This window comes from Pituophis catenifer, unplaced genomic scaffold (assembly GCF_029215685.1).
Source record: "Pituophis catenifer annectens isolate HBS135680 unplaced genomic scaffold, rPitCat1.0.hap2 SCAF_6, whole genome shotgun sequence".
Lineage (NCBI taxonomy): Eukaryota > Metazoa > Chordata > Lepidosauria > Squamata > Colubridae > Pituophis > Pituophis catenifer.
In genome coordinates, this window is record NW_027256886.1 from 82,233,426 (window position 1) to 82,261,329 (window position 27,904).

At 40.9% G+C, this 27,904-nt stretch overlaps 1 protein-coding gene across 2 annotated transcripts in view; it reads left to right on the forward strand.

Moving 5' to 3' along the window:
• The window catches only part of PAX2 (paired box 2), a 158,353-nt gene that overhangs the window by 54,035 nt on the left and 76,414 nt on the right, over window positions 1–27,904 (forward strand). For both annotated transcript variants that reach the window (XM_070944927.1, XM_070944926.1), the window contains exons 4-5: window positions 11,464–11,549; window positions 24,171–24,290. In XM_070944927.1, the coding sequence (XP_070801028.1) occupies window positions 11,464–11,549; window positions 24,171–24,290 (206 nt within the window). The remainder of the gene's footprint in view (window positions 1–11,463; window positions 11,550–24,170; window positions 24,291–27,904) is intronic.

Genomic DNA, 27,904 nt, shown 5'->3' on the forward strand with positions numbered 1-27,904 from the left:
TTGGCTTGGTAAAAGTACTTGTGAAAAAAGATTTGGAAATAGCAATTTATTGCAAATTTGGTATGAGCTAAGTAGAGTAGAGTAGAGTAGAGTAGAGTAGAGTAGAGTAGAGTAGAGTAGAGTAGAACAGAACAGAACAGAACAGAACAGAACAGAACAGAATTCAATTCTTTATTGGCCAAGTGTGATTGGACACACAAGGACTTTGCCTTCGGTGCATAAGCTCTCAGTGTACGTAAAAGCTATAAGTGAGAAATCATGATCATAGTCATCCTAAAAATACATTCATCATAACAAGATACAACACTTAGTGATAGTCATAGAAGACTAAATAAGCAATCAACATAAATCACACTAGGAAACTAAATAAAACAATATAAATCGTAAAGATACAAGCAACAAAGTTATAGTGATGCGTAGAAAAGGAGATAGGTAATAGAAAAGATGAGAAGAATAATACTAATATGGCCTTACTAAATAGCTTGACAGTGTTGTGACAATTAGTTGTTTAGCAGAGTAATGGCATGGGGGGGAGAAGAAACTGATGTGATGTATCTACAAAAAAGTTAAATATAATTTTGGCCTGGAAATATGGTATTTATTTATTCTGTCATGCTTATGTAATATATATTGGAGGTGGTGACCCTATATGCAACGAAATTTTATTTTAATGTAGGCCAATTAGTGTACATTCAAAGTGACAATAAAGCTGTTCTGTTCTGTTCTGTTCTGTTCTGTTCTGTTCTGAAAAGCCAGGTGTGCCTGTTTATGAAGAGAGGGACCTGATATTGGTGACATGTGCACTTGGGTTTCATTCAAAACGCATTATAAACCATTGTTTGTGGGTTGACTTTTGAAAATGGTCTACTGATTACAACTGCCTCAGGATGCAGCAGTATGGATGAATGGATCTTGCTACGGATACCTTGTTATCTTGTTTATTTTCTAAGCTGAATTGCAAGTTCTCACTGTGGTATAATAAACCTAGCATGATTCACAGTCCAAAATTAACTGCAAAGTACTTGCTTCTATACCACATGCCCTGTTCTCTTAAGACTTTCAGTAGGGCACCTCTTTGTAGCTCCTGATGCAAATTGGTTTAATACTGTACTTTTTCAATATAGTAAAAAAAAAAAAAAATAGCATGCTTTGTGGATGAGGCTGGTTTCCCCTTTGTTCATGAGACTGCCAAAAACATTTCTAACCAAGTCTTTTAGTTTAGAAGGTTTTATTTTTTATGGGTTTACTTGATTGAATTTTAGATGATAGAGCCACAGAATGAAAGCGGGTGGCAAAAAAAAAAAAAAAGAGATGCATATGTATGTGTGTGTGTGTATTTAAAAGTAGAAATAGATGCAGATTATTGCCCACTGAGAGATCAAAATGAGAAGTATGGGATCAGAAGTTGGGAAACTGGCTCATAACATGCTATATTCTGGAGGCTCGTAAAAGTTGAGTAGCAAGTCTATGCAAAGCTTTTGGAAGAGATGTTTTACAATGCCCAGAAGTGCATACCTAGGGCCATTTTGAATTCTGAAAGCACCTAGACCCTTTGGAGGGCTTGAGCAGCTGCGTTGGAAAAAGCTTTAGCTGTCTCTTCAGGAAACAAGCACTATTCTCAAGATGGACTGAGAGGCAAGCGTTAACGTCTGTTGATCAGAGCTTAGTTTAGTGACCATAGCATGGCCGATATCTACAAGGGCCCCGATAGCAGGAAACACTTTTAATTGTGTGTTAACTAAGGTTGTCAAGAGGTTTCAGAACTCATTCATTACCATGAGCATTATTATTATATAACAGAATGTTCTAATAAAGGATAGGCTTAATTCAGAACCCCTCAGGCAGATTTTGGATGCGCAGACTGATGAATAGATACATTTATACTAAGTATACATACATTATATTGTTGTATTGATTTTTGAAAAGTTCCAGGTCTGACAAGCTGTAATGAGATTTTCGAACTTTGGGCTGTGATCAATGAAAGGAATATTATTGGCCTGCAGAATTGATATAAGCCCTCTCTGTGGATTGCTCTGCTCCCAGGCTGCTCCAGCCCCCCACATATAGGATTCCATCAAGACACTTAACCTCTTTTAGAGTGTCATCAGGCTAAAAGGAATCTAATAGTGACACAGGACTTGTGCGTATCTCTCCGGCACTATTGCTTTCCTGTCACAAATAATTTATAGCTTTCTATTTCCATTCCTTTTTCCTGCACCCCATCACTGCTTCCTGGGGCTGCTGCAGGGGGAGGCATGAGCAAAGATGCGGGATCAATATGCTCACACATGCAGAACATCATAGTGCAGCCCGGCAGCAGAACAATGGTGAAATTTGTCCTTTTCCTACTTTCAATACAGAATAGCTCTAGAACGTACCTTGTTCGCTACATGCTTCGTGTTACCTCAAAGCTACAGTGGAGGGGACATTTCCCCTGTGCTTTACCGTAGGGTCCTTAGGTTGAAGGGCCTTCAGGAGGATGCAAAAACCAGGCACTCCTGAAGAAGTCATATGGACATGATGACCATGGCTTCTCACCGTGGTCTGCTGTTTTGAAACAAGCTGCCTCTGAGGGCTGACATTCATTTCATTATGCCGAACAGATGTTTTAAATTGTGTTACTGGAGACAAGATACAGATTTTCTGTGCAAACGCACAAATATTGGCCCTTTGTACACCTTGCGTTGCTAATATGTGCGGTAGTAACTGCTTTCTGTAAGGAAATATTTCTTTGCTGGGTTAAATTTGCAAAGAACTTAACATGTTTCAGATACCTTTACTTTTTAAAAGATTAATTATTATTAATTATGAGCCGCGGTGGCGCAGTGGTTAGAGTGCAGTACTGCAGGCAACTTCTGCTGATTACCGGCTGCCAGCAGTTTGGCAGATCGAATCTCACCAGGCTCAAGGTTGACTCAGCCTTCCATCCTTCCGAGGTGGGTAAAATGAGGACCCAGATTATTGGAGGCAATATCAGTGGTGGGTTGCTACCGGTTCGCCCTGGATCAGACAAACTGGTAGCGGCAGTGGCGGGAGGCTCTGCCCACCTGCCCAGATGCTTCTGCGCATGTACCCACAAGCGAACCAGTAGTGATGGGTTTTGAAACCCACCCCTAGGCAATATGCTGACTGTCAGGTTTCAGACTGTCAGAGTAAATGCAGGTTGAAGTGCTGACACTGACTCTGTAAACCGCTTAGATAGGGCTGTAAAGCAGTATGAAGTGATATATAAGTCTAAGTGCTATTGCTATTGCTATTGCTATTGCTATTGCATGCACACTCCTATAGTTATGGTCTTATTTAAGATTAAAAAAAAGGATACATTGATTATTCAAAGGCACACACAGTAATTGTGCAGCTACATAGAGAAACTATTTTTTGTGGGGGGGAAGGGAAGTAATCCTGGCTTCTTATTTCCTCTTGTTTGAGATAAAAGAAGATGGAAGAAATGCTGCAAAATGGGTTCATCAGCTCCAAAATTACTGCCCTAATCTGAAGTAAAGGGTTATATTAGCAAACATTCCCTGAATCAGCAGAAAAACATGCTGACATAAATTGTGCTGCTCCAATGGCAGAGCTCTATTCTGACTCAATGGCAGGTGTTGCCCTTAAAGTTATACCCTCAGACACTTTAAGAGCAGTGATGGGCGGCTTTTCCAGTTGCTATTCCCCTCCTACAAAGCCTCTTGTGCCAGTGAGAAAAACAATAATTAATAATTGACCTTAAAGTGTGGTGGCAGACATTTGAAGAGTATGGAACGGTCCCTAGATGTCGGGAGGGGCCAAAAGATGCAACCAACTGATGCAAAGGAATGTCAGTGTATTAGCGCCCAGCAGTCATGGCCAACAACACTTGATCCAGCTAGAGCCCTTTGACTTGGGCCTTTGAGTGACACTCAGGCTAAAAAGGAAAATACAGTAAGCTGGACTCTTTTCAATTTCAGTATAGCTCCCATTTATCACAAATCAGCAAAGTTACAAAGGAATGGAATTGCCAGCAACAAAGAGCTAGAAATGTCAGTAACCTTGCTGATTTGTATGGTGTGTGGTGTTGCTGGCAGCACCCAGAAGTGTATATGGCGGGGTGAAATCTAGCAGGTTCTGACAGGTTCTGGAGTACCGGTAGTGGAAATTTTGAGTAGTTCAGAGAACCAGCAAATGCCACCTTTGGCTAGCCCCAGAGTGGGGTGGGAATGGAGATTTTGCAATATCCTTTTCCCTGGAGTGGGATGGGAATGGGGATTTTGCAGTATCCTTCCCCTGTCACGCCCACCAAGCCACACCAAGCCCACCACACCACACCCCCAGAACTGGTAGTAAAAATATTTGGATTTCGCCACTGGTATATGGAATATGAAAATGGTATTGAAATGGGGAAATGAACTCTTTCCCCCTCAACAAGTAATAAAACCAAGAGAAAATACTGTCCAACTATGTAAAATCTGTCAGACCCAGAACCTGGGTCTCTTTCTTGATTCAAATTCATCCTTCTTAAAGGTCTAAGCACTTTTTGAAAAGTCCAGGAAACACATATTCTAAAACCCCAATCAATTTAAAACCAATTTTAAAATTTGAATATATAAAATACTAAAAAATATTAAAAATTTAAAAATCTTTTATAAAAGAGGGAGAAAATTAGGCCAGGCCCGCCTGGTGAAATAAAAAGGTCTTTAAGGCGCGGCCATCACAGCCAAAATTGGAGCCTAAGAGGGCTGCGTGTGGACCTCCCAGGCTCTGTTTTCACTGGCAGAGGACTGCAGGATGTCAAACTGACCACGCCCACACCAACCACGCCCACTCAGCCCCCCGAGGTCAAACACAACCCTGATGCAGCCCTTAATGAAATCGAGTTTGACTCCCCTAGTGTAGTGCATCATTATGCTTATCTATTCTATAGATTTGTAGATGTCTGTGGGGATATTTTTTAGGGAGAGGCAAAACTGCAGTGTAGAGGCTCAATCACACCTGTTTTCCTTTTTGTATTGCTAGTTTCTTCAGAGTCATTGACAGGCAGGATACAAGTTGAATATATCATGATGATGAAGATGCACATAACAACACAGAATCACAGCTGGTAGTTCTTAGCTCTGGTTGGCCTTCATTTGAATCAAGTTCTTCCAAAAACCTAGGATGTTGTAATGTATCGGAGTAGTATATGTCCGGATCCAAGCAGCGTTGCCTTTTGTAATTGACATATACTGGAAATGTTGTCAATGCACAGATGTTCTCAATGTTATCCAAGGCTTTTTGTATGGCGCCCAGTGCAGAGGTGGTAATCAGCCAGTTCGTACCGGTTCACGCGAACCGGTAGCAGAGATCACAGTTGGGCCCGCCCACGTGCCCCGGCCCTATGCCGTCCTATTTAGGCACGGTTTTGAGGCTGGGCACATGTGCGGAAGGCCAAGTGCATGCACAGAAGGTGCACCCGTGTGCAAAACAAGCATGCGCCCATGAGGCGAACCGGTGGCAACAAAATGTGAAACCCACCGTTGGCCCAGTGTGTTGATTATAATAATAATTTGCCAGGCATGAAATAGATGCAACAGTTTTAGGAACGTCACATTTTTTTTAAAAAAAAAAATCACATCATTTGCTAGGGAAGAAGTTCCATGATGTAGAATACAGCATTCTATTAAGTGAGATAATTTGTCTCCCTCAGCATTGTCTGCCCAGCTGGTTCCAACTCCCTAGGGTGAAATCTGGAAACTTTTTTGTGCAAAGTGCTTGATTCTTCATCTGGGAAATACTCTCAAGCATCCTTTAGAACAGAGTTTTTGAAGCTCAGCAACTTTAAGCTATATGGACTTCAACTTCCAGAAATTCCCAGCCAGAAATTCTGCTATAGAATACAGAATTGTGGACAGGATGTCTGTTGTACTTGAGAGTCAGAGAAGTAAATATTCTGGGCCAAAGTTTGAGAGGACTTCACTTTTACATTTTAGTCAGCCTTTGTAGTCAGTTTACATCATATAATTTTTGCAATAGCAACGCTTTATGCTGGACACGTGCTCTTTAGAAATGCATTATTTTTCATGGAGATGAAATTGTTATATCTGGCCGCACAGTTCATAAGAAAAATTGATACTATTAGAGAATAAGTACTATTTTTTGGTAACTCTTATCACTGTGCAGGCTGCATAGGAGGCCTATCAGATAACTAGGCCAGATCTTAAGAATTTGATACACTTCTTTTTCAATGAGTAACCTTGAGGCCTCCACAATATATTCCTGCTAATGGTTAAAATGCTCAAGAATTCAAGTTCAAGAAGGTTGTTTAAAACAAATATATCCTGGCTAAAGGATAACAATGTATTTTAAATCCAGATGAAACAGTAAAAGAAAACCAAATAAAAGAATTCCTAACTGACCTGAGTATCATTTTGGAGAGAAAAGCAGATACAAATCTGCTGAGTAAGCTAGAAGTTGAAGTCCACCCATCTGTAGGGCAGAAACTAGGGAAGTTACCTCCAAGAACATCTTCACTTTCACCAATTTTCCAGGCACTTATGAATTTTGGAACTTTGGATTTACCGTACAGTATGCGTTTCTCTTTCTGCAGAGAATGGAAACAGAGAAAGATACGTCCGATGCCTCTGCCTAACCCACAGGTGTTACAGGGCTGTGAGCTGTAATGCTAGTTGTAGATCATGAGAAAAGGTTGACATGGTGGAAGGGCATAGGCAGTGGTGGGATTCAAATAATTTAACAACCGGTTCTCTGCCCTAATGACCGGCTGGGTGGGCGTGGCCATGATGGGCATGGCCAGGGGTTGTGACATGCAGCACTCGGCCTCCTGCACCCCCCTGGGAGTAAAAATGGGCTGCGGGGGGGGGCACACCGCATTCCCCATGCCCCATTTTGGGCCTAGAAGGCCACCCTGCAGCCCTCCTGGGAGCAAAAATGGACCGCAGGGGGGACCGTGCCCCGTATCCCGTTTTGGGCCTAGTAGGCCTCCCTGTCAGCGTTTCAACGCTGGCATAGAGAGAGAGAGCAGAGAAGAGCGAAAGATAAACTCTGAAACTTTTGCCTGCTAAATCCCTTTGAAGCCTGGTTGTCGTGGAAACGAGGGGAGGGGGCACATTCCTGGGAAATGACGAGGAAAAGAAGTCTGAAGAATGACTTGGAAGACAGCCAATGAGAAGCAGAGGCTTGGGGATCGGAAAGGGAGGGATTGGGAGGCAAAAGGTCGGTCTTGTCCACGCGGAGTCATGATCCGGTGGCTGAGCTCAATTAAAGAAAGATTTCCTTAAAGATTGGCAGTTTGGAAATTCATTTAATTTTGAGATAGCACCGCAGTCTGACACTCCCTGCACTTACCTGGGAGCCAAAACGAGGAACATGGGGACTCCTGGAAGAGGCGGGGTACGAAGGGGCGGGGCCAGCCAGTAATTTAACAACTGGTTTGCCTGAACCAGCCTGAACCGACTGAATCCCACCACTGAGCATAGGGATATAAATTGTAATAGTAATGATGTCGATGATTATGATTTTCTTTTTTTGGCGATGACCATCTTTGCAGATTGAGAAGAAAAAGTAGTTGACACTTAGATGAGAGTGCCAAATATGAGTTTTAAAATATATTTATTGTATTTATTTACTAGACGCTCCTATGTCATTTTAATAAACCAAGACTCAGTGACTTACAAAACCCTAAACAATAAGAGATTTAAAAACAATAATTTCTATCCATTAAAAAGAAAAAGACAATTACAATTAAAATCTACCAGAGCGTGAGTATCCATTTGGAAAAATCAAACAGTGTGAGAGGATTTAATGGAGAAACTGTTACTAAGCATGAACGGAGAGGCTATATCCACACATTCAATTATCATTGAAATGATATTTTTCAAGCATGGGGCAATAAGCATGGAGACATTGCAGCTGGAGCCTCCATCTTTTTTTTTTTTCATCAGGGCTCACATTCATGCACAAATTCTGAAATGATGTGGTAGATTGCAGATCAGCAGCTTCCAATAACTATCTCTTTTTAGGAACAGATTTCTGATCTGATTGAGCTCAGGGGGCAAACAGAGGTTCTACATATTGTAGAGTCAAAGAATTGGAAGATATCTCAGAGGTCCACACCCATCTGCTCCATGTAAGATCTGCAAAATATTTTAGTCAGAGGGCTATGGTTGAAGGTCTGCACAGTTAAAGTGAATATACTACTTCATGAGGTACCTATTTCATTTTATCAGAGTCACTTATTGACTCACTTATTATTGAGATGGACGGCTGTAGAAATCAAATAAAGTTATAAATAAATAAACTGGCACTTTTACTTTCAGAAAATTCATCCTAATAATGTAACCTGAATGTACTTTCCTGGAATTTTTGGTCCTGTCAACTGAAGCAAGAGAGAACAGTACCACCTCCTCTTTCATTTGACATCCCTTCAGATAACTTTTAAAAACTGCTTTCTCATCTCCTCTTGCTCTTCTTGTCAGAATACATTCATGAACTGGAATAGAGTATAGCAACAGGTCAGCCAATGAGGGCTGTTTGGTAACTGAAACATAGTATTTGTTGTATGGGGCCATAAGAGACAGTTTGGAGCCTGGGCGTGGCTTAACTGTTCTGCATATAAGCTTGAGAGCACTGGCTTCTCTCTCCTCCATTTTTCCTTCTCCATTTTGTACTTCCATTTTGTGCTGTGTTTGTACTTGCTATTTCTCTTCTCTACAACATGGAAAAACCTACAAGGCAGGGGTGAAATCCAGCAGGTTCTGAAATTTTGAGTAGTTCGGAGAACCGGCAAATACCACCTCTGGCTGGCCCCAAAGTGGGGTGGGAATGGGGATTTTGCAATATCCTTCCCATGGAATGTGGTGGAATTGAGATTTTACGGTAACCTTCCCCTGGAATGGGGTGGGAATGGAGATTTTGCAGTATTCTTCCCCTGCCATGCCCACCAAGCCACACCACGCCCACCACGCCACACCCACAGAACCGGTAGTAAAAAAAATTGAATTTCACCACTGCTACAAGGGTATTGTATGTCTTATGTGTTGTTATGTATATACAGATGTTTTGAATCCTGCTGAATTGTCTGATTGTGTGTGCTGCAACAAACTGTGACACCTTGCTCTTCTTTTTTATGAGGCTAAGTGTAGTGAACTTCAGCAATCCCTCACTATTTTGGTAGCCCTCCTCTTAACTTGTACCAAGTTGTTGCTATTCTTTGTAGACTGAGCTGATCAGAACTGGACACAGTCTTCAAGCAGACTAAAGCCAAGTAGAATGCAACCTTTTCTTCTCATCATCTGAATCCCATGCCCTTGTTATTCATCCCAAAATAGTGTTTACCTTTTAAGCAGCCACCTCCTGCTTGTGTCTCATATTCAGGCTCATGCTACTTTTGAAGCTGTATGAGGTAGCTGGTTGTTTCTTTAACTTCTTAAATTACTGAATGTGGAAGGGGGGAAGGGAGGGAGGGTGGAAGGAAGGAAGGAAGGAAGGAAGGAAGGAAGGAAGAAGGAAACCAAGAGAAACGTGGCTCATGTGTCAAACAAAACCATTCCTAGATATATTGACATATTATGTAATCACATTATACATTCCACTGCAGGATGAAGGCCCTTTGTTGAAGGTATCTATTATGGAGGTCCCATGTGGGTTAATAAATAGAGAATTTTTAGTTTACCACCAGGGAGGCTGAGGGACTAGCCTTAATCATTTCAGTTGGCTTCCGTGCCTAAGGGAAGACTAAAACCTGGATCTCCTTGGCCCTAATATACTACTTTAACCATTATATCATACTGGCTCCTATAATTAAATTCTTAAACCAGTTTGCTTAAGACCAATGAAAAGTGAGAGCATGAGCATAAAGACAATACATGAAGTTCACATTTCTAAAAAGTCCTCCAAATAATATTTTCGGTTGCATTTTCAAAAGGAAAAAGAGTTTTTCAGATCATATAAAACGAACAGAAAGCTTTATCGTACCTCGCAAATACTTTTTCAAGTTAGGTCAAGTGGCCAGGTGCTGCTCTTGTCAGATTGAACAAAACCAGCAGTCAGTCAGGCAACTGGCTAGGTGGCTCAGTGGCTAAGATGCTGAGCTTGTCAATCAGAAAGGTCGGCAGTTCAGCAGTTTGAATCCCTATTATAGGTCGTCTGAGTGAGCAGGGGGTTGGACTATATGACCTCCAAGGTCCCTTCCAACTCTGTTACTGTTATTATTATTATTAGGGTTAAGATTTGAGCAGCAAATTCTTAACCATTTTCTAGTTTTTGGAATTGATCAGCAATAATGCAGATGCATTCATCTAGCATTCAGTTGGTAGCGTCTCATGTTTTTAATCTTAAATCGATTTTTTTCTCATGAATGATTCCGATGTAGTTTCTAAAATCTTCATAAAATGTATTAATATTTTCATATACTTTTCCTCATTTATCATACAATGTAAGGATTGAAAGATTTTTCTGAGATCACTTAGTACAATCTCTTACTCGGTGCAAGAAACTCTATTGCCAGGTGTATGACAAATGGCCACCCAACTCTTACTTCTAGTAGAGGTGAGACCACAATCTTCCAAATTTATAAATATGTTGAACAGTACAGCCCAGCGGTAAACCACTTGATACCTTCTAATCTGATGCTGAGCATTAATGTACTGTACATTCCTGGAGTACTTGTTCATCCAGATCTATATTCAGCCTACATTTTACCATCTTCTCATGTAGACTCTTATTTATATACTTGTTTTACACAATCTATAACTCACCTCAGCCTTGACAAAGATTTTGTCAAATGCTTTGTTGAAGCTAAAGTATCTAGTGATACTTCTAGTGAACTTACCTTCACTACCGGTTGGGTGTGCTCCTGTGGGAGCGTGCATGCGCTATGTGCACACGCACCTCTTCTGCACAAGCCCAGAATCCTTCTGCGCATGCGCAGATGGTTAAAAAATGGGACATAATGACGTCCCAGCAGGTGGGCGGCGCCTCCCGCCACCGGCGCTACTGGTTTGGCAAGCTGAATAGAACCGGCGGGATTTCACCGCTGTGCATACTCCAGAAAATTATGTAATGGGTATCTGGGTATCTATGAATCTTCTTTAGCTGATGTCAGGTTGGCCCCTTTTTTGCAATTTGCTTTATAATTTGTTTTGGAAATAATTTGTGCAGAGGGATTGCACAGCTCCATGGTTCTCTCCTAGGTGAACCAGCAAGGAATACGGATGCCTGCTGCTAATCGGTTGTTAAGAATTAAAATATTTATTTATAAAAATGATTTACTTATAATTACAAAATAATTATAAAATGTTTCAGATGATCAGAGGGTCTTTGGATACTCTGCAATTTCTTGGTCTTATAATAGTTGTGTTATTATTGTTATTATTTTATCAATATATATAAGCCACTGTGCATGAATCAACCCACTCATAAAATCAAATATTTTATTTGCAGTGCCTATATCTCAGACTAATGTGCTGTGTTGTTGTTGTGTTATGGTGACAGGATCATCAGAACCAAAGTACAACAGCCTTTCCACCCAACACCGGATGGGAGCGGAACAGGGGTAACTGCATCTGGACATACTATAGGTAAGAGGAAAGTTGTTTAGGTAACATTAAAAATATTATGAAAGCATCATTAATACCAAAGAAGCCTTTAGTTGGACTTTACTTATAGTAGTGGCCAAAATTGTGGAAACATTTTGGAAAAAGTATATTTATGAGGTTTGATGGCTAATAACACAACTTTTTTTTGGCGTTTCAAGATAATCCTATTCCACTACTGGAATGGCCTGGGAATAGCCCAGACCTTAACCCAATTGAAAATCTATAGAGTAAAGAAACTTGTTAGTCAAGCGACCCAGCAATGAAACCCAGTTAATAGAAGCAGTCATTCAATCTTGGTTTCACATTATAACAGATGCAGAACTAAAAGACTTGGTTCACTCCATGGGAAGAGGTTGTAAGGCCATAATTCATCCTAAAGGTTACCCAACTAAGTATGAACTGACATAGTGTTAATTTTTGTATATCTCGTTTTTTCTATGGTGATAATTTTTGTATATCTCATTTTTTCTACGTGTTTCACTTTTCTTCTTTATACTGTAACTGCTATTCTAATAGCAAATCCTTCATAAAAGTTATTGCATTACATTCTTGATTAAATTATCTTTCCATTGATATATAATTTTATGGTAGTATTCCCCAAAAAAGTGGTGTCATTAGCTAGTTTTAGAAAATACACTTTTCCCACAAGGTTTCCACAATTTTGGCCAATATTGTAATTAGCATATGGCATCTAGTTGGATTGATGTCAGCTGAATTAGATTCAGATCCCAAGCCACTGAAAATTTTATGAATGAATGTAACATTTAACCAAATCAATCTTTCTATGAAATGCTAAGCTAAGCTTAAATATTGTGTGTGATGCGGGACCTCCCTTTGAGCAACAACTGATGCCCTGTTCCATAAATCTTAGTTGAGCTTATTTCTATGAATCAAAGAGCTCTTCTGTATTAATGGTGTTTGTTGATGCTCCACATAGTACCTTATTTGTATTTTACCCATACGATTGTTGCCCACAATTCTTTCTAGATTTTAAAGCTGGGAAATCATTCTCCCTACTTTCTGAATAAGAGTGAGTGACAGGAATCAATGCAGGCTCAGACAGAGTTACTATTCCAAGGATTGAAATAAAATCCAAATATATTTGCATGCAATGAAACCCCATGGTTGTTCCTCTTAAGAAAATATTTATTTTCATCAAGGAATAAGAGTTTATGCCAGCTGCATTTCCGACCCCAATTTTTCCTTCTTCATTTACATCCCTTATTTTTGAGGCTGGTGTATGTAGAAAATATGTATCTGAAATAATGGTGGATAACAGCTGGCTTGTATTTGAGACCCTGGAGCCATTTGCAGCTGTGATTTCTAGGAATTTGTAGCATAGCTTGTAAAAATATATATATAAAATGTATTAGAAACTTTAAAACAATCAGCTTTAATTTTCCAAACGTGAGAGAATTGCAGCCCATGTGAATCAATAGTCCTTAATGGATGTAGCCTTCAGCCACCAGAAATTACTCACCTATTCCCAGCCTCCAAATAGAGACTTGAATGTCAAACCCAATAACAGCATGATACATGACATCAGAGGTATCTATCTATCGGTTTGCAAATGTGAGCGCGCTTGCACGCGCCACCTCCGTGCATGCTCATGGCCTTCTGCAGATGCGCAGTAGTCATACATTATGTCTGGGTGGGTGGGCAGAGTCTCCCACAGTTGCCGCTACCAGTTCGTGTGATCCGGAGAGAACCGGCTGAATCCCCCTACTGCATGATATGCATAATAGCAATAGCAAGAGAACTTAGACTTATATACCACTTTACAGTGCTTTACAGCCCTCTCTAAGCCATTTACAGAGTCAGCATATTGCCCCCAACAATTTTGGGTACCCACCTCGGAAGGATGGAAGGCTGAGTCAACCTTGAGCCTGATGAGATTTGAACTGTCAAATTGCAGGCAGCCGGCAGTCAGCAGAAGTAGCCTGCAGTACTGCACTCTAACCCCTGCTCTTAATATACATAAAATATACTGTATTTTTCGGGGTATAAGATGCACCAGAGTATAAGATGCACCTTAGTTTATGGGAAGGAAAATAGGGGAAAAAAATTCTGCCTGCCAGGTATTCATCTGGCTAGTCCTTAGCCTGGTCATCTTCAGCAGATTAGTTCTCTGGTTTTCAGCACGTGCGCTCCAAGCTATTCCATTGGTTGATTGCTCTCACCATTAGAAAATTTCTCCTTTGTTCTAGATTGCTTCTCTCCTTGGTTAGTTTCCAACTATTCTTTCTTGTCTTGCTTTCTGGTGCTTTGTAAATAGTTTGACCCCTTTGCCTTTGTAGGAGCTCCTCAAATATTGGAACAGTGCTATTATGTCACCCCTAGTCCTTCTTTTCACTAGACTAGACATACCCAATTCCTGCAACCATTCTTCATATGTTTTATCCTTCAGTCCCCTAATCATCCTTGTTGTTCTTCTCTCCACATATTCAAAAAGATTTTGGAATAGACTGCAAACTGAATATGAGCAAACAATAGTGGCTCAGAAAAGGTTTAAAAAAGGTATAATTACCTTAATGTGATTTCCACATCATGGGAAATTATTTTTCTATCTTATTCTCCTTCATTCTCATCCTACCTCAAGTACTGAGTCCATTCTGGAGACACCTTTTAAAAACAATTCAGCCAAACTGGAACAGGTTCCAAGAAAGATGATGAAGATAATGAAATGCTTGTTACATGAAGGAAGATTGAAAGAGCTGTGTAGCATTGACAGAAAAATGATTAAAGGACAGCACTCTTTAAAAAAATTCTGAAAGGATGTCACAAGAAGATGGCCAAGACTTGTTTTCTCTTGTGAAAAATCACGAGACTAATGGCTTTAAGTCACAGAAAGGCAGATTCTACCTGATTGCTAGAAAATGTCCAAATGGAGCACTTTGTCGCTGAAATTAATATTATAGAGATTAACCTCTCTTTGAAATCCTTTAAAGCAGGGGTGTCAAACTTGATTTCATTGAGAGCTGCATCAGGGTTGTGTTTGATCTCGGGGGGCTGGGTTTGTCATGGCCAAGATGGTCATGGCCAACTCGATGTCACTCGTGTTGCAGGTGCCTGAGCGCTTTGCCAGAGAAAACGGGTTCCGGAGCTCCGTTTTCACCTGTGACAGCCTCCTGAAACCCTCTGCCAGTGAAAACGGAGCTTGGAAGGGCCACCCACAGCCCTCACAAGCTCCGTTTTTGGCTGCGACAGCCTCCTGCAACCCTCTGCCAGCAAAAATAAAGCTCAGGAAAGCTGCGTGTGGCCCGCCCAAGCTCCGTTTTCACTGGCAGAGGTACTGCAGGCCAGTCCCTCTCTGTTTCCGGGGTGGCCCCGCGGGCCACATCTAAATAACCCGGGGGCCAGATTTGGCCCCCGGGCCTTGAGTTCGACACCCCTGCTTTAAAGGAAGGATTATAGGATCAGTGACTTAAATATTCTTTTTCTCCTTTGAAATTCTATAATTCCAAAAAAGAAGTGTATCATGCTCTAAAACTGGCATATTTTAGTATTTTTTTTGTCTTTTGCATTAATAAAAACATAGATTCATTTCAAACAGACTATGTGACAATTCTCACTACTTCCTAAGGCAGTTGAAATAGATATACACCTGTCTCAAAAAGAATAACAGAATAACAGAGTTGGAAGGGATCTCAGAGGTCTTCTAGTCCAACCCCCTGCTCAAGCAGGAGACCCTATATCGTTCTGGACAACTGGCTGTTCAATCTCTGCTTAAAAACCTCCAGTTATGAAGCATCCACAACTTCTGGAGGCAAGCCTTTCCACTGATTAATTGTTCTCACTGTCAGGAAATTTCTTCTTAGTTCTGGGTTGGATTTCTCCTTCATAATTTTCCATCCATTACTTCTTGTCCTGTGCTTCAGGTGCTTTGGAGAATAGAATTTAGAATAACAGAGTTGGAAGGGAACTTGGAGGTCTTCTTGTCCAACCTCCTGCTTAGGCAGGAAACCGTACACCACTTCGGGCAAATGGTTATCCAACATCTTCTTAAAAACGTCCAGTGTTGGAGCATTCACAACTTCTGGAAGCAAGTTGTTCCACTGATTAATTGTTCTAACTGTCAGGAAATTTCTCCTTAGTTCTAAGTTGCTTCTCTCCTTGATTAGTTTCCACCCATTGCTTCTTGTCCTGCCCTCAGGTGCTTTGGGGAATAGCTTGACTCCCTCTTTTTTGTGGCAGCCCCTGAGATATTGGAAGACTGCTATCATGTCTCTCCTAGTCCTTCTTTTCATTAAACTAGACATACCCAGTTCCTGCAACCGTTCTTCACATGTTTTAGCCTCCAGTCTTCTAATCATCTTTGTTGCTCTTCTCTGCACTCTTTCCGAATAAATTGATACATTCGTCTCTGTGACAGCCCCTCAAATTTTGGAAGACTGCTATCATGTTATTCCTAGTCCTTCTCTTCATTAAACTAAACTTAACTACTTCCTGCAAACATTCATTGTATGTTTCAGCTTCCAGCCCCCTAATCCCCAATGTTCACTCTCAAAAAGTATTCACCAATGCTCATCATCAAAACTAAGAATAGTATCAAGTAGGAAATCACAAAATTCAATCCTGGGAATGTTCCTTTTTTAGCAGACTTGGATAAATACATAGGAATGCTTCTGTTTTGAAAGGGTACAGCATAAGATAGAAGATTTACATAAAAATCTAAATAACAATATGAAATTTAATAGAGACAAAGTCAAAATTCTTCACAGGAGACAGAAATCAAATGAAGAGCTATAAGATGTTGATTTCCAACTACATAATAGCTGTTGCAAAAAAAGATCTTGGAAATATAACCGACAAACTGAATGTGACTCAACAGCGCAATATGAATGCAAAAAAAAAAAAAATGCAAATACAGTTTTATATCAACAAAATATATATTTCCTAAAACACAGGAAGTTATTTTTCTACTTCCTTGTGTATTGGCTCACACTGCATCTGGTTTTTGTATTAAATCCTGGACACCACACTGTGAAGAAATAAAGAAAATGGAATTCAGATAGACAAGACAGATGAACAGGAACAGGCGTGGGTTCTATTTACCTCGGCTACCGGTTCGCAACAGAAGTGCACATGCGCATGCTGGCTTCGCTCGTGCATGCGTACACTTCTGCGCATGTGCAGATCATTCATGATGACATCTGGGCAGGTGGGTGGAGCCTCCCACCGCCATTACTACCGGTTTGCAATAACCGGATCGAACTGGGAACAACCCACCACTGAACAGGAACTAGTCTAGAAGAAAAATTGAGGAAACCAGAAATAGTTAGCTCTGATGACACTCTTTAAATACTGTAAAGGATAAAGAACTCCCGGACTGGGAAACATACTACAGGGCAGCTAAGCTAGTTTGGTTAAGAGACTGGATCACCCTGGAAAACGAGAGGATTCTCACTTTAGAAGGCCATGACTTGCAAAAAGGCTGGCACGCCCACATTTGGGACACGGAGAAGAAAAGGAAGACACATTTCCACAGACATAAAATTAGAGACTCCTTGGTTCAAACATGGACTCAGATTAGGCAGAAATATTACAAAAAAATTCCAAATTGGCTCTCAACGATGGAGGCCCTGACCCACCCAAATAGGTGGGAGAGGGAGAAAATGGGCAGATACAAAGATATTTTGGACGAAGGAGGGAGGCTTAAACCAAATGACATCCTACGAGAGCAAGGAATAATCCTAGATTGGTGGACCTATTCACAAATAAAATCCAGATATCAGAGAGATAAAGAACAATACGGTTTAGAACTTGGACCAAATGGATTGGATAAAGTCCTGATGGGAACAAATAAAAAGATTCTGGCAAAACTATACAATTATTTGATGACACTCTTTAAATACTGTAAAGGATATCAAAAGGCTAAGACGGATTCATGTTATTGAAAAACAAATTCTGGTAGCACCTTCTCCAACTATTTTTCAGTGTTGCTTGAAAAAAGTGCTACCAGATTTCTTTTGCCACCATAGACTAACATGGCTCTACCACAAGAAAAAAGTTCCTTTCCGTACCTGCAGTTCAAGAGGGGAAAGCTAGATTATATAGAAATAAAGCAATGGTGGGATTCAAATAATTTAACAACTGGTTCTTTGCCCTGATGATCGGCTGGGTGGGCATGGCCATGGTGGGCATGGCCAGGGCGTGTGACAGGCAACACTCTGCTTCCTGCACCCCCCTGGGAGCAAAAATGGGCTGTGGGGAGGCACGCCACCCCTGCCCCCCATTTTGGGCTTAGTAGGCCTCCCTGCAGCCTCCTGGGAGCAAATATGGGCCACAGGGACCCCCTACTGCATCCCCCGCACCCTGTTTTGGGCCTAGTAGGCCTCCCTGCACTTACCTGGAGCCAAAACGGGGCTCGTGGGAACTTCTGGAAGGGGCAGGATCGGGAGGGGCAGGGCCAGCCAGCAATTTAACAACCGGTTCGGCTGAAGTGGTGTGAACCAGTTAAGTTCCACCACTGAAGTAAAGGCTGAACAGCCCTTGTTCTGAAATGCTTTAATGTAGATTCCTGCACAGAGAAGCAGATTGAATTTGAAGATCTTATTGGCTTGCTCCAAGTCTACAGATCAAGATTAGAAATACTTTCTGAAGCTGGGCCAGATAAATATACTATAATGTAGGCAGCACCTCTCTTTATAGCAAAGGCCTACTTTAGTTCCTGAATCCTTTCCTTCTATCATTCTGTAGAAGTTAAAATTGTGAAAATTCTGGCTTTGAAGAATATCTTTTTAACACGAATAGCACAATCTATTACTGCAGGACATCTATCAACTGTTATTTTTGTAAGACATAGATCTGTGTTGACTGCATTGAAAGGAAACAGCACCATGCAAACAGAAACGTAACAGGTTATAGAAACAAAATTATTACCTCAAGGAAGTGATATATAAATCCCAATAGATTTTAAGCAATTAGGTCTTCACCAGGAAACTGACAGAAAAAAGTTATCGCACATTTATCGTAAGTTTAGCTACCACTGTAGAAGCCAGTAGGTCAGTCGCTCAATTTAGAGATGGTCATCTAAGAAATTGTAATGGATGTGGCTAATTTTTTTTCCTGGCAGTCCTTTGATGAAAAGTAAATGGAAAGACTTAAAAGACTTCCTTTATATCATTTGGCCTAAAAAATTGTCTCTTGGCAGTGTTTGGGTTGCATTCTCCCCCCCCCACCTTTTAACACTTTTAAAATTGATTCTTTGAGCATCATTTTCCCCCTAAAATGGGGAGTTTGCAACTTTTGTATCTCAAGGAACTGAAAACTGTGTGCAAACACTGTTTTAATCATATGAAAGATTTTAATCTGGCTCTTTACAATATTGATAGCCACTAATACTTTTAGTATTTTTATAACAATTGTAATTGTCATTTTGTTTTAAAAGTAAATTGTTCTAATTCTCAACTTGACTTTTAAAAAATATATTTTTTTTAAAAAAAAAGCTCTTTTATGGATTAATACTACTACCTTTGTTTGCTAATTTTCTTTTACAGAAAGGGAAATGTCACCTCTTTATAGATAATAAACTAAATGACAAACCATTTAAAGCTTTCAAATCATTTAGCTAAATTTAGATAATGGTAATATTTCTCACAATCCTGTTATATTAAGCTGAAATTGGCTGATCTGACACAATAATGAGAAAACAGTTAAAAATTCTTGCTGATAACACAGTTACACTGCAATGAAGTTGCTTCAAAACATTTGCTAAACCCCTACCATTTCCTACACCTTTTTAAACAAGGATGACCTGATGACAAAGTTAAGGACAGATTGTTAGCTAACAAGAAGGGTACAGGAGAAAGATAGTTTTGAGCAGAGGTGGGTTTCACATAATTTTACCACTGGTTCGCTGTGCACCGAAAATGTGAATGCGCGCCTTCCACGCATGCACTTTGCTCACCTGTGTGGCTTGCACGCATGTGCGCAGCTTAGAAAACGTGGCTAAATAGGACGGCATATCGCTGGGGCGGGTGGCTGAGCCCACCAGCAGATTACCATTATCGATTTGCCCGAACCGGCTGAATACCACCAAAATAACAACTCTTTGACCTTGTCTGACAAAGCTTAAGTTTCATGGAACTTTTATCACATTTTCTTCCTTATTCCAAACCAGATTTTTAAAATATTCTCCCCCCTCAAACAGAAATGTTTGTACATTATCTAAGTTCAATGATCTACTTTGGACCTCATAAAGAGGACCCTCAGTACTATTCCTAGTTTAGAGTGCCACTGCTTCTACATAGATGCATATCAGAACAATCGTCCCCATCCTATTCTACTGACCACTCTTATCAGCACAAGTGCTGTCTGGATTTACCCAAGATACTGATCCTTTCATTATAATATTGTTACATTCAATATTAATGGCCAACAAAATAGGATGCATCTCTCTTTGCTAGATGCAATGGCTGGACTGAATCAAGATTGTGTAGTTCCTATTAGGGAAGGTTTCTGCAGAAACTTCTAAGAAAGTTGTTAGGTTCTGCTCTATTGCAATTGCCATGGGATTAATGGGATTTCATTTGCTGTAATCTGGATTGGACAGTCATTGCTGTAGGAATTGAAATGGTAATTTATAATCTTGTTGCATTTATGCACGTATCTTGAGCTATATGTTTTAATTTACATATTCTATTTGCTGTCTAGGCATTTATAGTTCACTAATTTCCTAGGCTGTGATACTCCATTTTATTATTATAGTATTGACGATCTTAGTAAGTGTGTTGTAGGACATAGGGGAGGTCACAATGTGCATAAGTAACTATAAGTATTGCCCAATATTGCACAAATGGGGGGGATAGTCAGGGAGAACATAAAGGGAATATGCTCAAAAAGAGACCACTTTGTTCACTCCATTTAAAACTAAAATAATAACCAACTGCAACTTGTTTTAAACCTCTCAGAAATTAACTAACTTGTGCCTAAAAGTTAGCTCAGGCAAGAAAGACCAGGGTTTCCCCCCCCCCCCCGAAAGTTGCATAAAGTTTATGTTCAAAATCTGACAGTTTCTTCCTCCTGTCAGAGAAGATATGTACAGTATATCTGAAAAAGATCTAGGTACCTTAGTGGTTCACAAGTGTTGATATGTTCACAAGGCAAATGCTACTGTCGGGGCAGGTTTCAAAACCCGTCACTATCGGTTCGCTTGTGGGCACACACGCGCTCGCACAATGCTTCTGCGCATGCATCACTGACTATTGGGGGCGAGTCTTTGGCCCCCACTGAAAGGGCTCGCAATCTGGGAGTCCTCCTGGATAGGCAGCTGTCTTTGGAGGAACATCTGACGGCTGTTACCAGGGGGACCTTTTATCAGGTTCGCCTGATTCGCCAGTTGCGGCCCTTTATTGATCGGGATTCCTTGTGCACAGTCACTCACGCCCTCGTCATCTCTCGCCTTGACTACTGCAATGCTCTCTACATGGGGCTCCCCTTGAAGAGCACCCGGAGGCTCCAGCTGGTCCAGAATGCAGCAGCGCGGGTAGTGATGGGAGCAACATGGCACTCCCATGTAACACCGCTCCTGCGCGAGCTGCACTGGCTCCCGGTGGTCTTCCGGGTGCGCTTCAAGGTGTTGGTTATCACCTTTAAAGCGCTCCATGGCATAGGGCCTAGCTATCTCTGAGACCGCCTGCTGCTACCGACGACCTCCCATCGACCCGTGCGCTCCCACAGAGAGGGCCTCCTCAGGGTGCCATCAGCCAAACAATGTAGGCTGGTGGCCCCCAGGGGGAGGGCCTTCTCTGTGGGGGCACCTACCCTCTGGAATCAGTTGCCCCCGGAGATAAGAAGAATCCAGGACCTCAATGCCTTCCGTCGTTCCCTGAAAACCCATCTTTTTCAGCAAGCCGGGTTGGCTTAAGAAGAAATTTTTAAATTCTTTTAATTAGTCTGGGATTCTTAACTTTTGGGCCAAAATTTATATATATTTTTAAATGTTTTAATATTTGTATTCTATGTTTTTTATCTTGGCTGTACACCGCCCTGAGTCCTCAGGGAGAAGGGCGGTATATAAATTGGAAATTAAATTAAATTAAATTAAAATTAAATTGATTAAATTATCTTTCCATTGATATATAATTTTATGGTATACTCCCCCCCAAAAAGTGGTGTTATTAGTTAGTTTTAGAAAATACACTTTTCTCAAAAGGTTTCCAAAATTTTGGCTACTACTGTATACAGTAAAGGGCATTTAATATATACATATAATATATATTTATCTATACAATATATGAAATAAATAGTAATAATAAATAATATGCATAGATATACATTAAAATACCTAGCACAATATCCAAAAACGATCATATAATGTCATTGTCCTGATTAAGCCAAACTAAAGATCCTCTGGAAGAATTCTGCTACCATCTTCCAAAAAGTGATAAACCTCATAGGGTAGACCAGTCTGACTGGGAAACATAATGACTGATCATTAATTTTCCCTGGGATGTTCACTTAGATCAATTCCAGTTGGAGAATATCATCCCAAAGGCTTAATAAGTCACTGTAAACACTACTTGGGAATCTTTTGGCAACCAATGCAACTCACAACTTTTATTAGTATGACACTAGTAAAATTTAAAGTGCTTATATCTATACTCTTGAACCATAAAAATAATATTCTGTGTAGGTTTTTTAAAAATATATATCTGTCAGAATATAAACAAAAAAAAAAACAAAACAAGCTATTCAAAACCAAAATATACAGAATTGTGTCATTAGTTGTGGGCACCATTGCTGCTGTACTGAATATGTGGAATACACATAAGAGAAAATGTGGAGTGACCCTAGACCAGGGGTGTCAAACTCGATTTCATTGAGGGCCGCATCAGGGTTGTATTTGACCTCGGGGAGCCAGGGTGGGCATGGCCAGCTCAATGTCACTCGTGTGCACTCTGCCAGCGAAAACTGGCTCCTGAGTTGCGTTTTTGGCTGCGAGGACCTTCTGCAACCCTCCATCAGCAAAAACAGAAAACCGAACTCCGTTTTCACTGGCAGAAGCACCGCGGGTCGGTCCTTTGTGTTTCCAGTGCAGCTCCATGGGCCAGATTTAAGCACCCCGTGAGCCGGATCCAGCCCCTGAGCCAGGGGTGCTATTCAGCAAGTTCTGACAGGTTCTGGAGAACCGATAGCAAAAATTTTGAGCAGTTTGGAGAACCGGCAAATACCACCTCTGGCTGGCCCCAGAGTGGGGTGGGAATGGCGATTTTGCAATATCCTTCCCCTGCCACACCCACCAAGCCACGCCCACCAAACCACACCACACCATGCCCGCCAAGCCACGCCTACAGAACTGGTAGAGAAAAAATTTGGATTTCACCCCTGCTCTATATCCTATAACCAAAGCTGCTTGGGAGAAGGAGTGGAGATGGATTATCAGGGAATCCTTCTATGCTCAAAACAAAACAAAAATTGAGAGAGAGAGAGGGAGAGGGAGAGAGAAAGATCTAATAGTCACCTCTGATATATATGATTTGGTTTCTGCAAAAGCCTCTAATATTTGATAGGCTAATTTAGGATTACTTAAACAGCATTTCATTTCTAATGAAGACCTTGGAGCTCTTACAATCCAACCTCTTGCCCAAAGCCTAAGACTTACCCTAGTTCCATCCCAGACAAATGGCTGCCCAATCTTTTCTTGCTGGAGGTTTTCAAGAAAACATAGGGCAATGTTTGTCCAAGATGGAATAAGGTCTTGGGCAGGGGGCTGGACTAGAAGACCTTCAAGGGACCTTCAAGCCATATGATTCTGTGGTTCTATGATTTGCTTGAAAAAGAACTCCATTACAATAAATGGATTATAATATTACAGTGAAGCTACAGTACAAAGCCAATTAGGAATACAGAGCAAGTATATGTTCACCCATGCTCTCCCACAATTTTGGGCCTCAAATGGCCCTGTGCCTTTTTGTATCTCTCTCCCACCCACCCCCAATGCCAAATATAACAGCTGGAAGATATAGCTGGAAGGAGGCATCATCCTACCAGCTGCCAGGTTTTGGTTCCAGCTGCAACATGCACATCAGATAACCCAAGTTTGGTAATGGAGTTTCCCATTACCAAATTCTAGTTAGATTTGGAAATACCGTACTTTTCAGAGTATAAGACACACTTTCTCCCCGCTAAAAGAGGGTGGAAATGTTGGTGCGTCTTATACACTGAATGCAGCCATTTTTGGCCTCCTGAAATCCCGCCCTGCACATCCCGTTTTCACCAAAAACAGGCCTTTTTTTTTGCAAAAATTGGATGCGCACTGGGTTTGGGAGGATTGCGGAGTGCTCCTGGAGACTGGGGAGGGCAAAAACTTTTTTCCCCCTTGTTTACCTCTTTGAAATCTTGGTCTATCTTATACTCCGGTTCATCTTATAGTCTGAAAAATACATTATTAAGATAGGAAATGTAAGGCACAGAGACATTTTTTTGAAAGTGATTCACAATCAGTGACACTCTTAAGCACATATTTTTGGATCTTGGCTCAACTGGACCTGGGTCTCTTGGCAAAGGTCTTCAAATGAGGTTGGGGGTGGGAGGTATATGTCACTTCCTAGCTGCTGGCTCCTGCTCTTCTGAGCCCTTTTCCTTTCTCATTTCATCCAGTTCCCAGTACAGCTTCCCCTCCTGTCTCCAGTGCCTCCAATGATCCAGTGGGCTCCTACTCCATTAATGGGATTCTGGGGATTCCTCGATCAAATGGTGAGAAGAGGAAACGTGACGAAGGTAGGGGAAAGTTTTTTTTCTCCTTTATTGGTTCACTTCACTTCACTCCTTTTGGGGAAAGTAGTTGGCACCAATAGTGGTATTCAGCCGGTTCTATCCGGATCGGGCAAACCGGTAGGGGCGACTGTGGGATGCCCCGCCCACCCGCGCGGACGTCATGACGTCCCATTTTTCACGTTTTCGAGGCTCTGCGCATGTGCGGAAGGCCTTGGGTTGTGCACACATTTGAAAACCGGTAGGGAAGGTAAGTGAATACCACTCCTGGTTGGAAACCTAATAAGCTGAGAAACTATTTAAAATAAAGTAGGGAAGCATTTGAGTATCATAATCCAGAAAACGTTTTTGAAAGCTAGTCTCACTGAATAGAACAGGCAGAGTTCACCTGTAAGAATAGAATAATAGAATAGAATAGAATAGAATAGAATAGAATAGAATAGAATAGAATAGAATAGAATAGAATAGAATAGAATAGAATAGAATAGAATAGAATAGAATAGAATAGAATAGAATAGAATAGAATTCTTTATTGGCCAAGTGTGACTGGACACACAAGGAATTTGTCTTGGTGCATATGCTCTCAGCGTACATAAAAGAAAAGATACGTTCGTCAAGAATCATAAGGTACAACACTTAATGATAGTCATAGGGTACAAATAAGCAATCAAATCATATTAGGAAACAGTCACTATAAATCGTAAGGATACCAGCAACAAGGTTACAGTCATACAGTCATAAGTGGGAGGAGATGGATGATAGGAATGATGTGAAGATTAATAGTAGTGCAGACTTAGTGAATAGTTTGACAGGTCCTGGACTTATGGCCACAATTGAGCCACAATTTCCATTGCTAAGCAAGACATTTGTGAAGTGGATTTTGGCCCATTTTATGACCTTTCTTGCCACGGTTGTTAAGTGAATCACTGCAGTTGTTAAGTGAATCACACGATTGTTAAGCAAATCTGACTTCCTCATTGTCTTTGCTTGTCAGAAGGTCTCAAAAGGGGATGACATGAGCCCAGGACACTGTAGCCATCATAAATACATGTCAGTTATCAAACATCTGGATTTTGATCACGTGACCACGGGGATGCTGCAACTATCGTGAAAAGTGGTCATAAGACACTTTTTTCAGTGTCGTTGTCATTTTGAGGGGTCACTTAACAATGGTTGTAAGTTGAGGACTACCTGTAATCGTAGAAGACCAGAACCTTGGTAGCAGCAAAGGATGTAAGAGTCCAATCTTTAAAAGAGACATTTAGTAGGATTCTAGTTGGCCCCATTATTTCGGTAGCCTCCATTCTATTCTACTCCCAATGCAGCTCTGTTCTTATTTATGTATGTCTTTGATATTCCCTGGTTCAATTTCAGAGGTGGGCTGCTGCTGGTTTGGACCAGTTCGGGTGAACCGGTAGTTGCGACTCCCTATTCCGTCCTATATTGCTGTGTTTTTGAAGCCATGTGCATGCACGGAAGGTGCGTGCATGAGCAAAGCGAGCGTGCGCCCCTGCTTGCATTTTCGGTGCTGGGTGAACCAGTTGTTACAACCAGCAGCAGCCCACCACTGTTTAATTCACATTACATAAAATACCCTAAATCCAAGTTAATAAAACTTGACTCTTGTGTCCACATAACATGTTGTGTCCAAACAAATAAGTCTATTCAGCTAAACCCAATGGCCTGATATAACCTGTTAAGCCAAGGGCTTCCCTAGTCCAGCAGACTGTGCAAACTCAGCCTCTGGGTTGCTGAGAATGGGGTTTTCAAACAACACTCTGTGGAGCCCTTCACTTCAGTGGGAACTCAGTGGAGTTCTGGGCACAAAAAGTACAGAGATGCAGCCAAGCTTCTATCCTTAAAAGGTTGCATCTTGATCAGGTTCTATTTTTTCTTTCTTTTAAACAAACAGATTCTGCGCCTTGAAAATATTTGAAAGCCTATCTTAGAAAGCATATGAAAAACATAGAGGGAGCTGTTAGTGAGATTATGAGGGTGACAAGTTCTGCAAGGATGCATTTTTGAGATTTTTTTTTTCTCCTGGCAGTCGTATAAATGAAACTGAATAGACTACGGCTGATAGGAGCAATTTATCTTCAGAAAGAGAACATAGAATAATAGAGTTGGAAGGCACCTTGGAGGTCTTCTATTCCAACCCCCTGCTTGAGCAGGAGGCTCTATACCATTTCAGACAAATGGTTATCCAGTCTCTTTTGAAAGCCTCCAGTGATAGAGTGTCCACAACTTCTGAAGGCAAGCTATTCCATAGGTTGATTGCTCTCACTGTTAGGAAATTTCTTCTTAGTTCTAGTTTGCGTCTCTCCTTGCTTAGTTTCCAACCATTGTGTCTTGTCTTGCCTTTTGGTGCTTTGGAAAATAGCTTGACCCACTCAAATATTGGAACACTGCTATCATGTCTCCCCTAGTCCTTCTTTTCATTAGACTAGACATACTCAATTCCTGTAACCATTCTTCGTACATTTTAGCCTCTAGCCCCCTAATCAATTTTGTAGCTCTTCTCTGTACTCTTTCCAGAGTCTCAACATCTTTTTTGTATTGTGGTGATCAGAATTGGATGCAGTATTCCAAGTGTGGTCTTACTAAGACATTGTGAAATGATACTAGAACTTCATGTGATCTTGATTCTATCCCTCTATTAATGCAGCCTAGGATTATATTGGCTTTTTTGGCTGCTGCGGCACACTGTTGGCTTATATTTAAGGGATAGTTCACTAGGACTCCAAGATCCCTCTCACAATTACAGGCATTAGCCACATTTCACCCAGTCCATATCTATACAGTTGGCTTTTTGCCTAAGTGTAGAACCTTACTTTTATCTACGTTCAATCTCATTTTGTTGGATAGAGCCCAGTGTTCAAGTTTGCCAAGATCTTTTTGGATCTTGAGCTTGTTTTCTGGGATGTTGGCTATTCCTGCCAGCTTATTTCCATCATGTGAATGTAGTTCCATTCAGGATTACAAGCTGAGTATGATTTTTTTAGCCAGTTACAAACCCACCTAGTGGTGGTGGTGTCTATCCCACATTTTACTAGCTTGCCAAGAAGTAGATTGTGGTCTACTTTATCAAATGCTTTACTGAAATCTAAGTATACTATGTCCACAGGATTTCACTGATCTGTTAAATTAGTCACTTTATTGAAGAATGAAATATGATTTGTTTGACATGATCTCTTTTTGACAAACCAATGCTGGCTACTCTTATAATGTTGTTTGCTTTTAGGTGTTCATAGTTTTGTTGATTGATTAACTTTTCCAAGAACTTCCCAGGTATTGATGATTGGTCAGGCTGATTGGTCTGTAATTTCTTGGATCTGTTTTCTTCCTTTTTCGAGGGTGGGGACCACATCAACTCTTTTCCAGTCCTCAGAACTAGATCCAAGAACTTTGAAAGATATGTTTCAATGGTTCTGTTACTTTATTTTTCACATATTTTAATTTGCATTCCTATCCGATCATTTATGATCCTGTTTTTAGTAAGTTGAGTACTGTTTTCTTTTTGCATGAAGATAGATGTGACAAATGAATTAAGCAGTCCTGCTTTCTCTCTACTGTCCATTACTGATTTGCCGTCTTCTCCCATTAGTGGACCAATTTTTCTT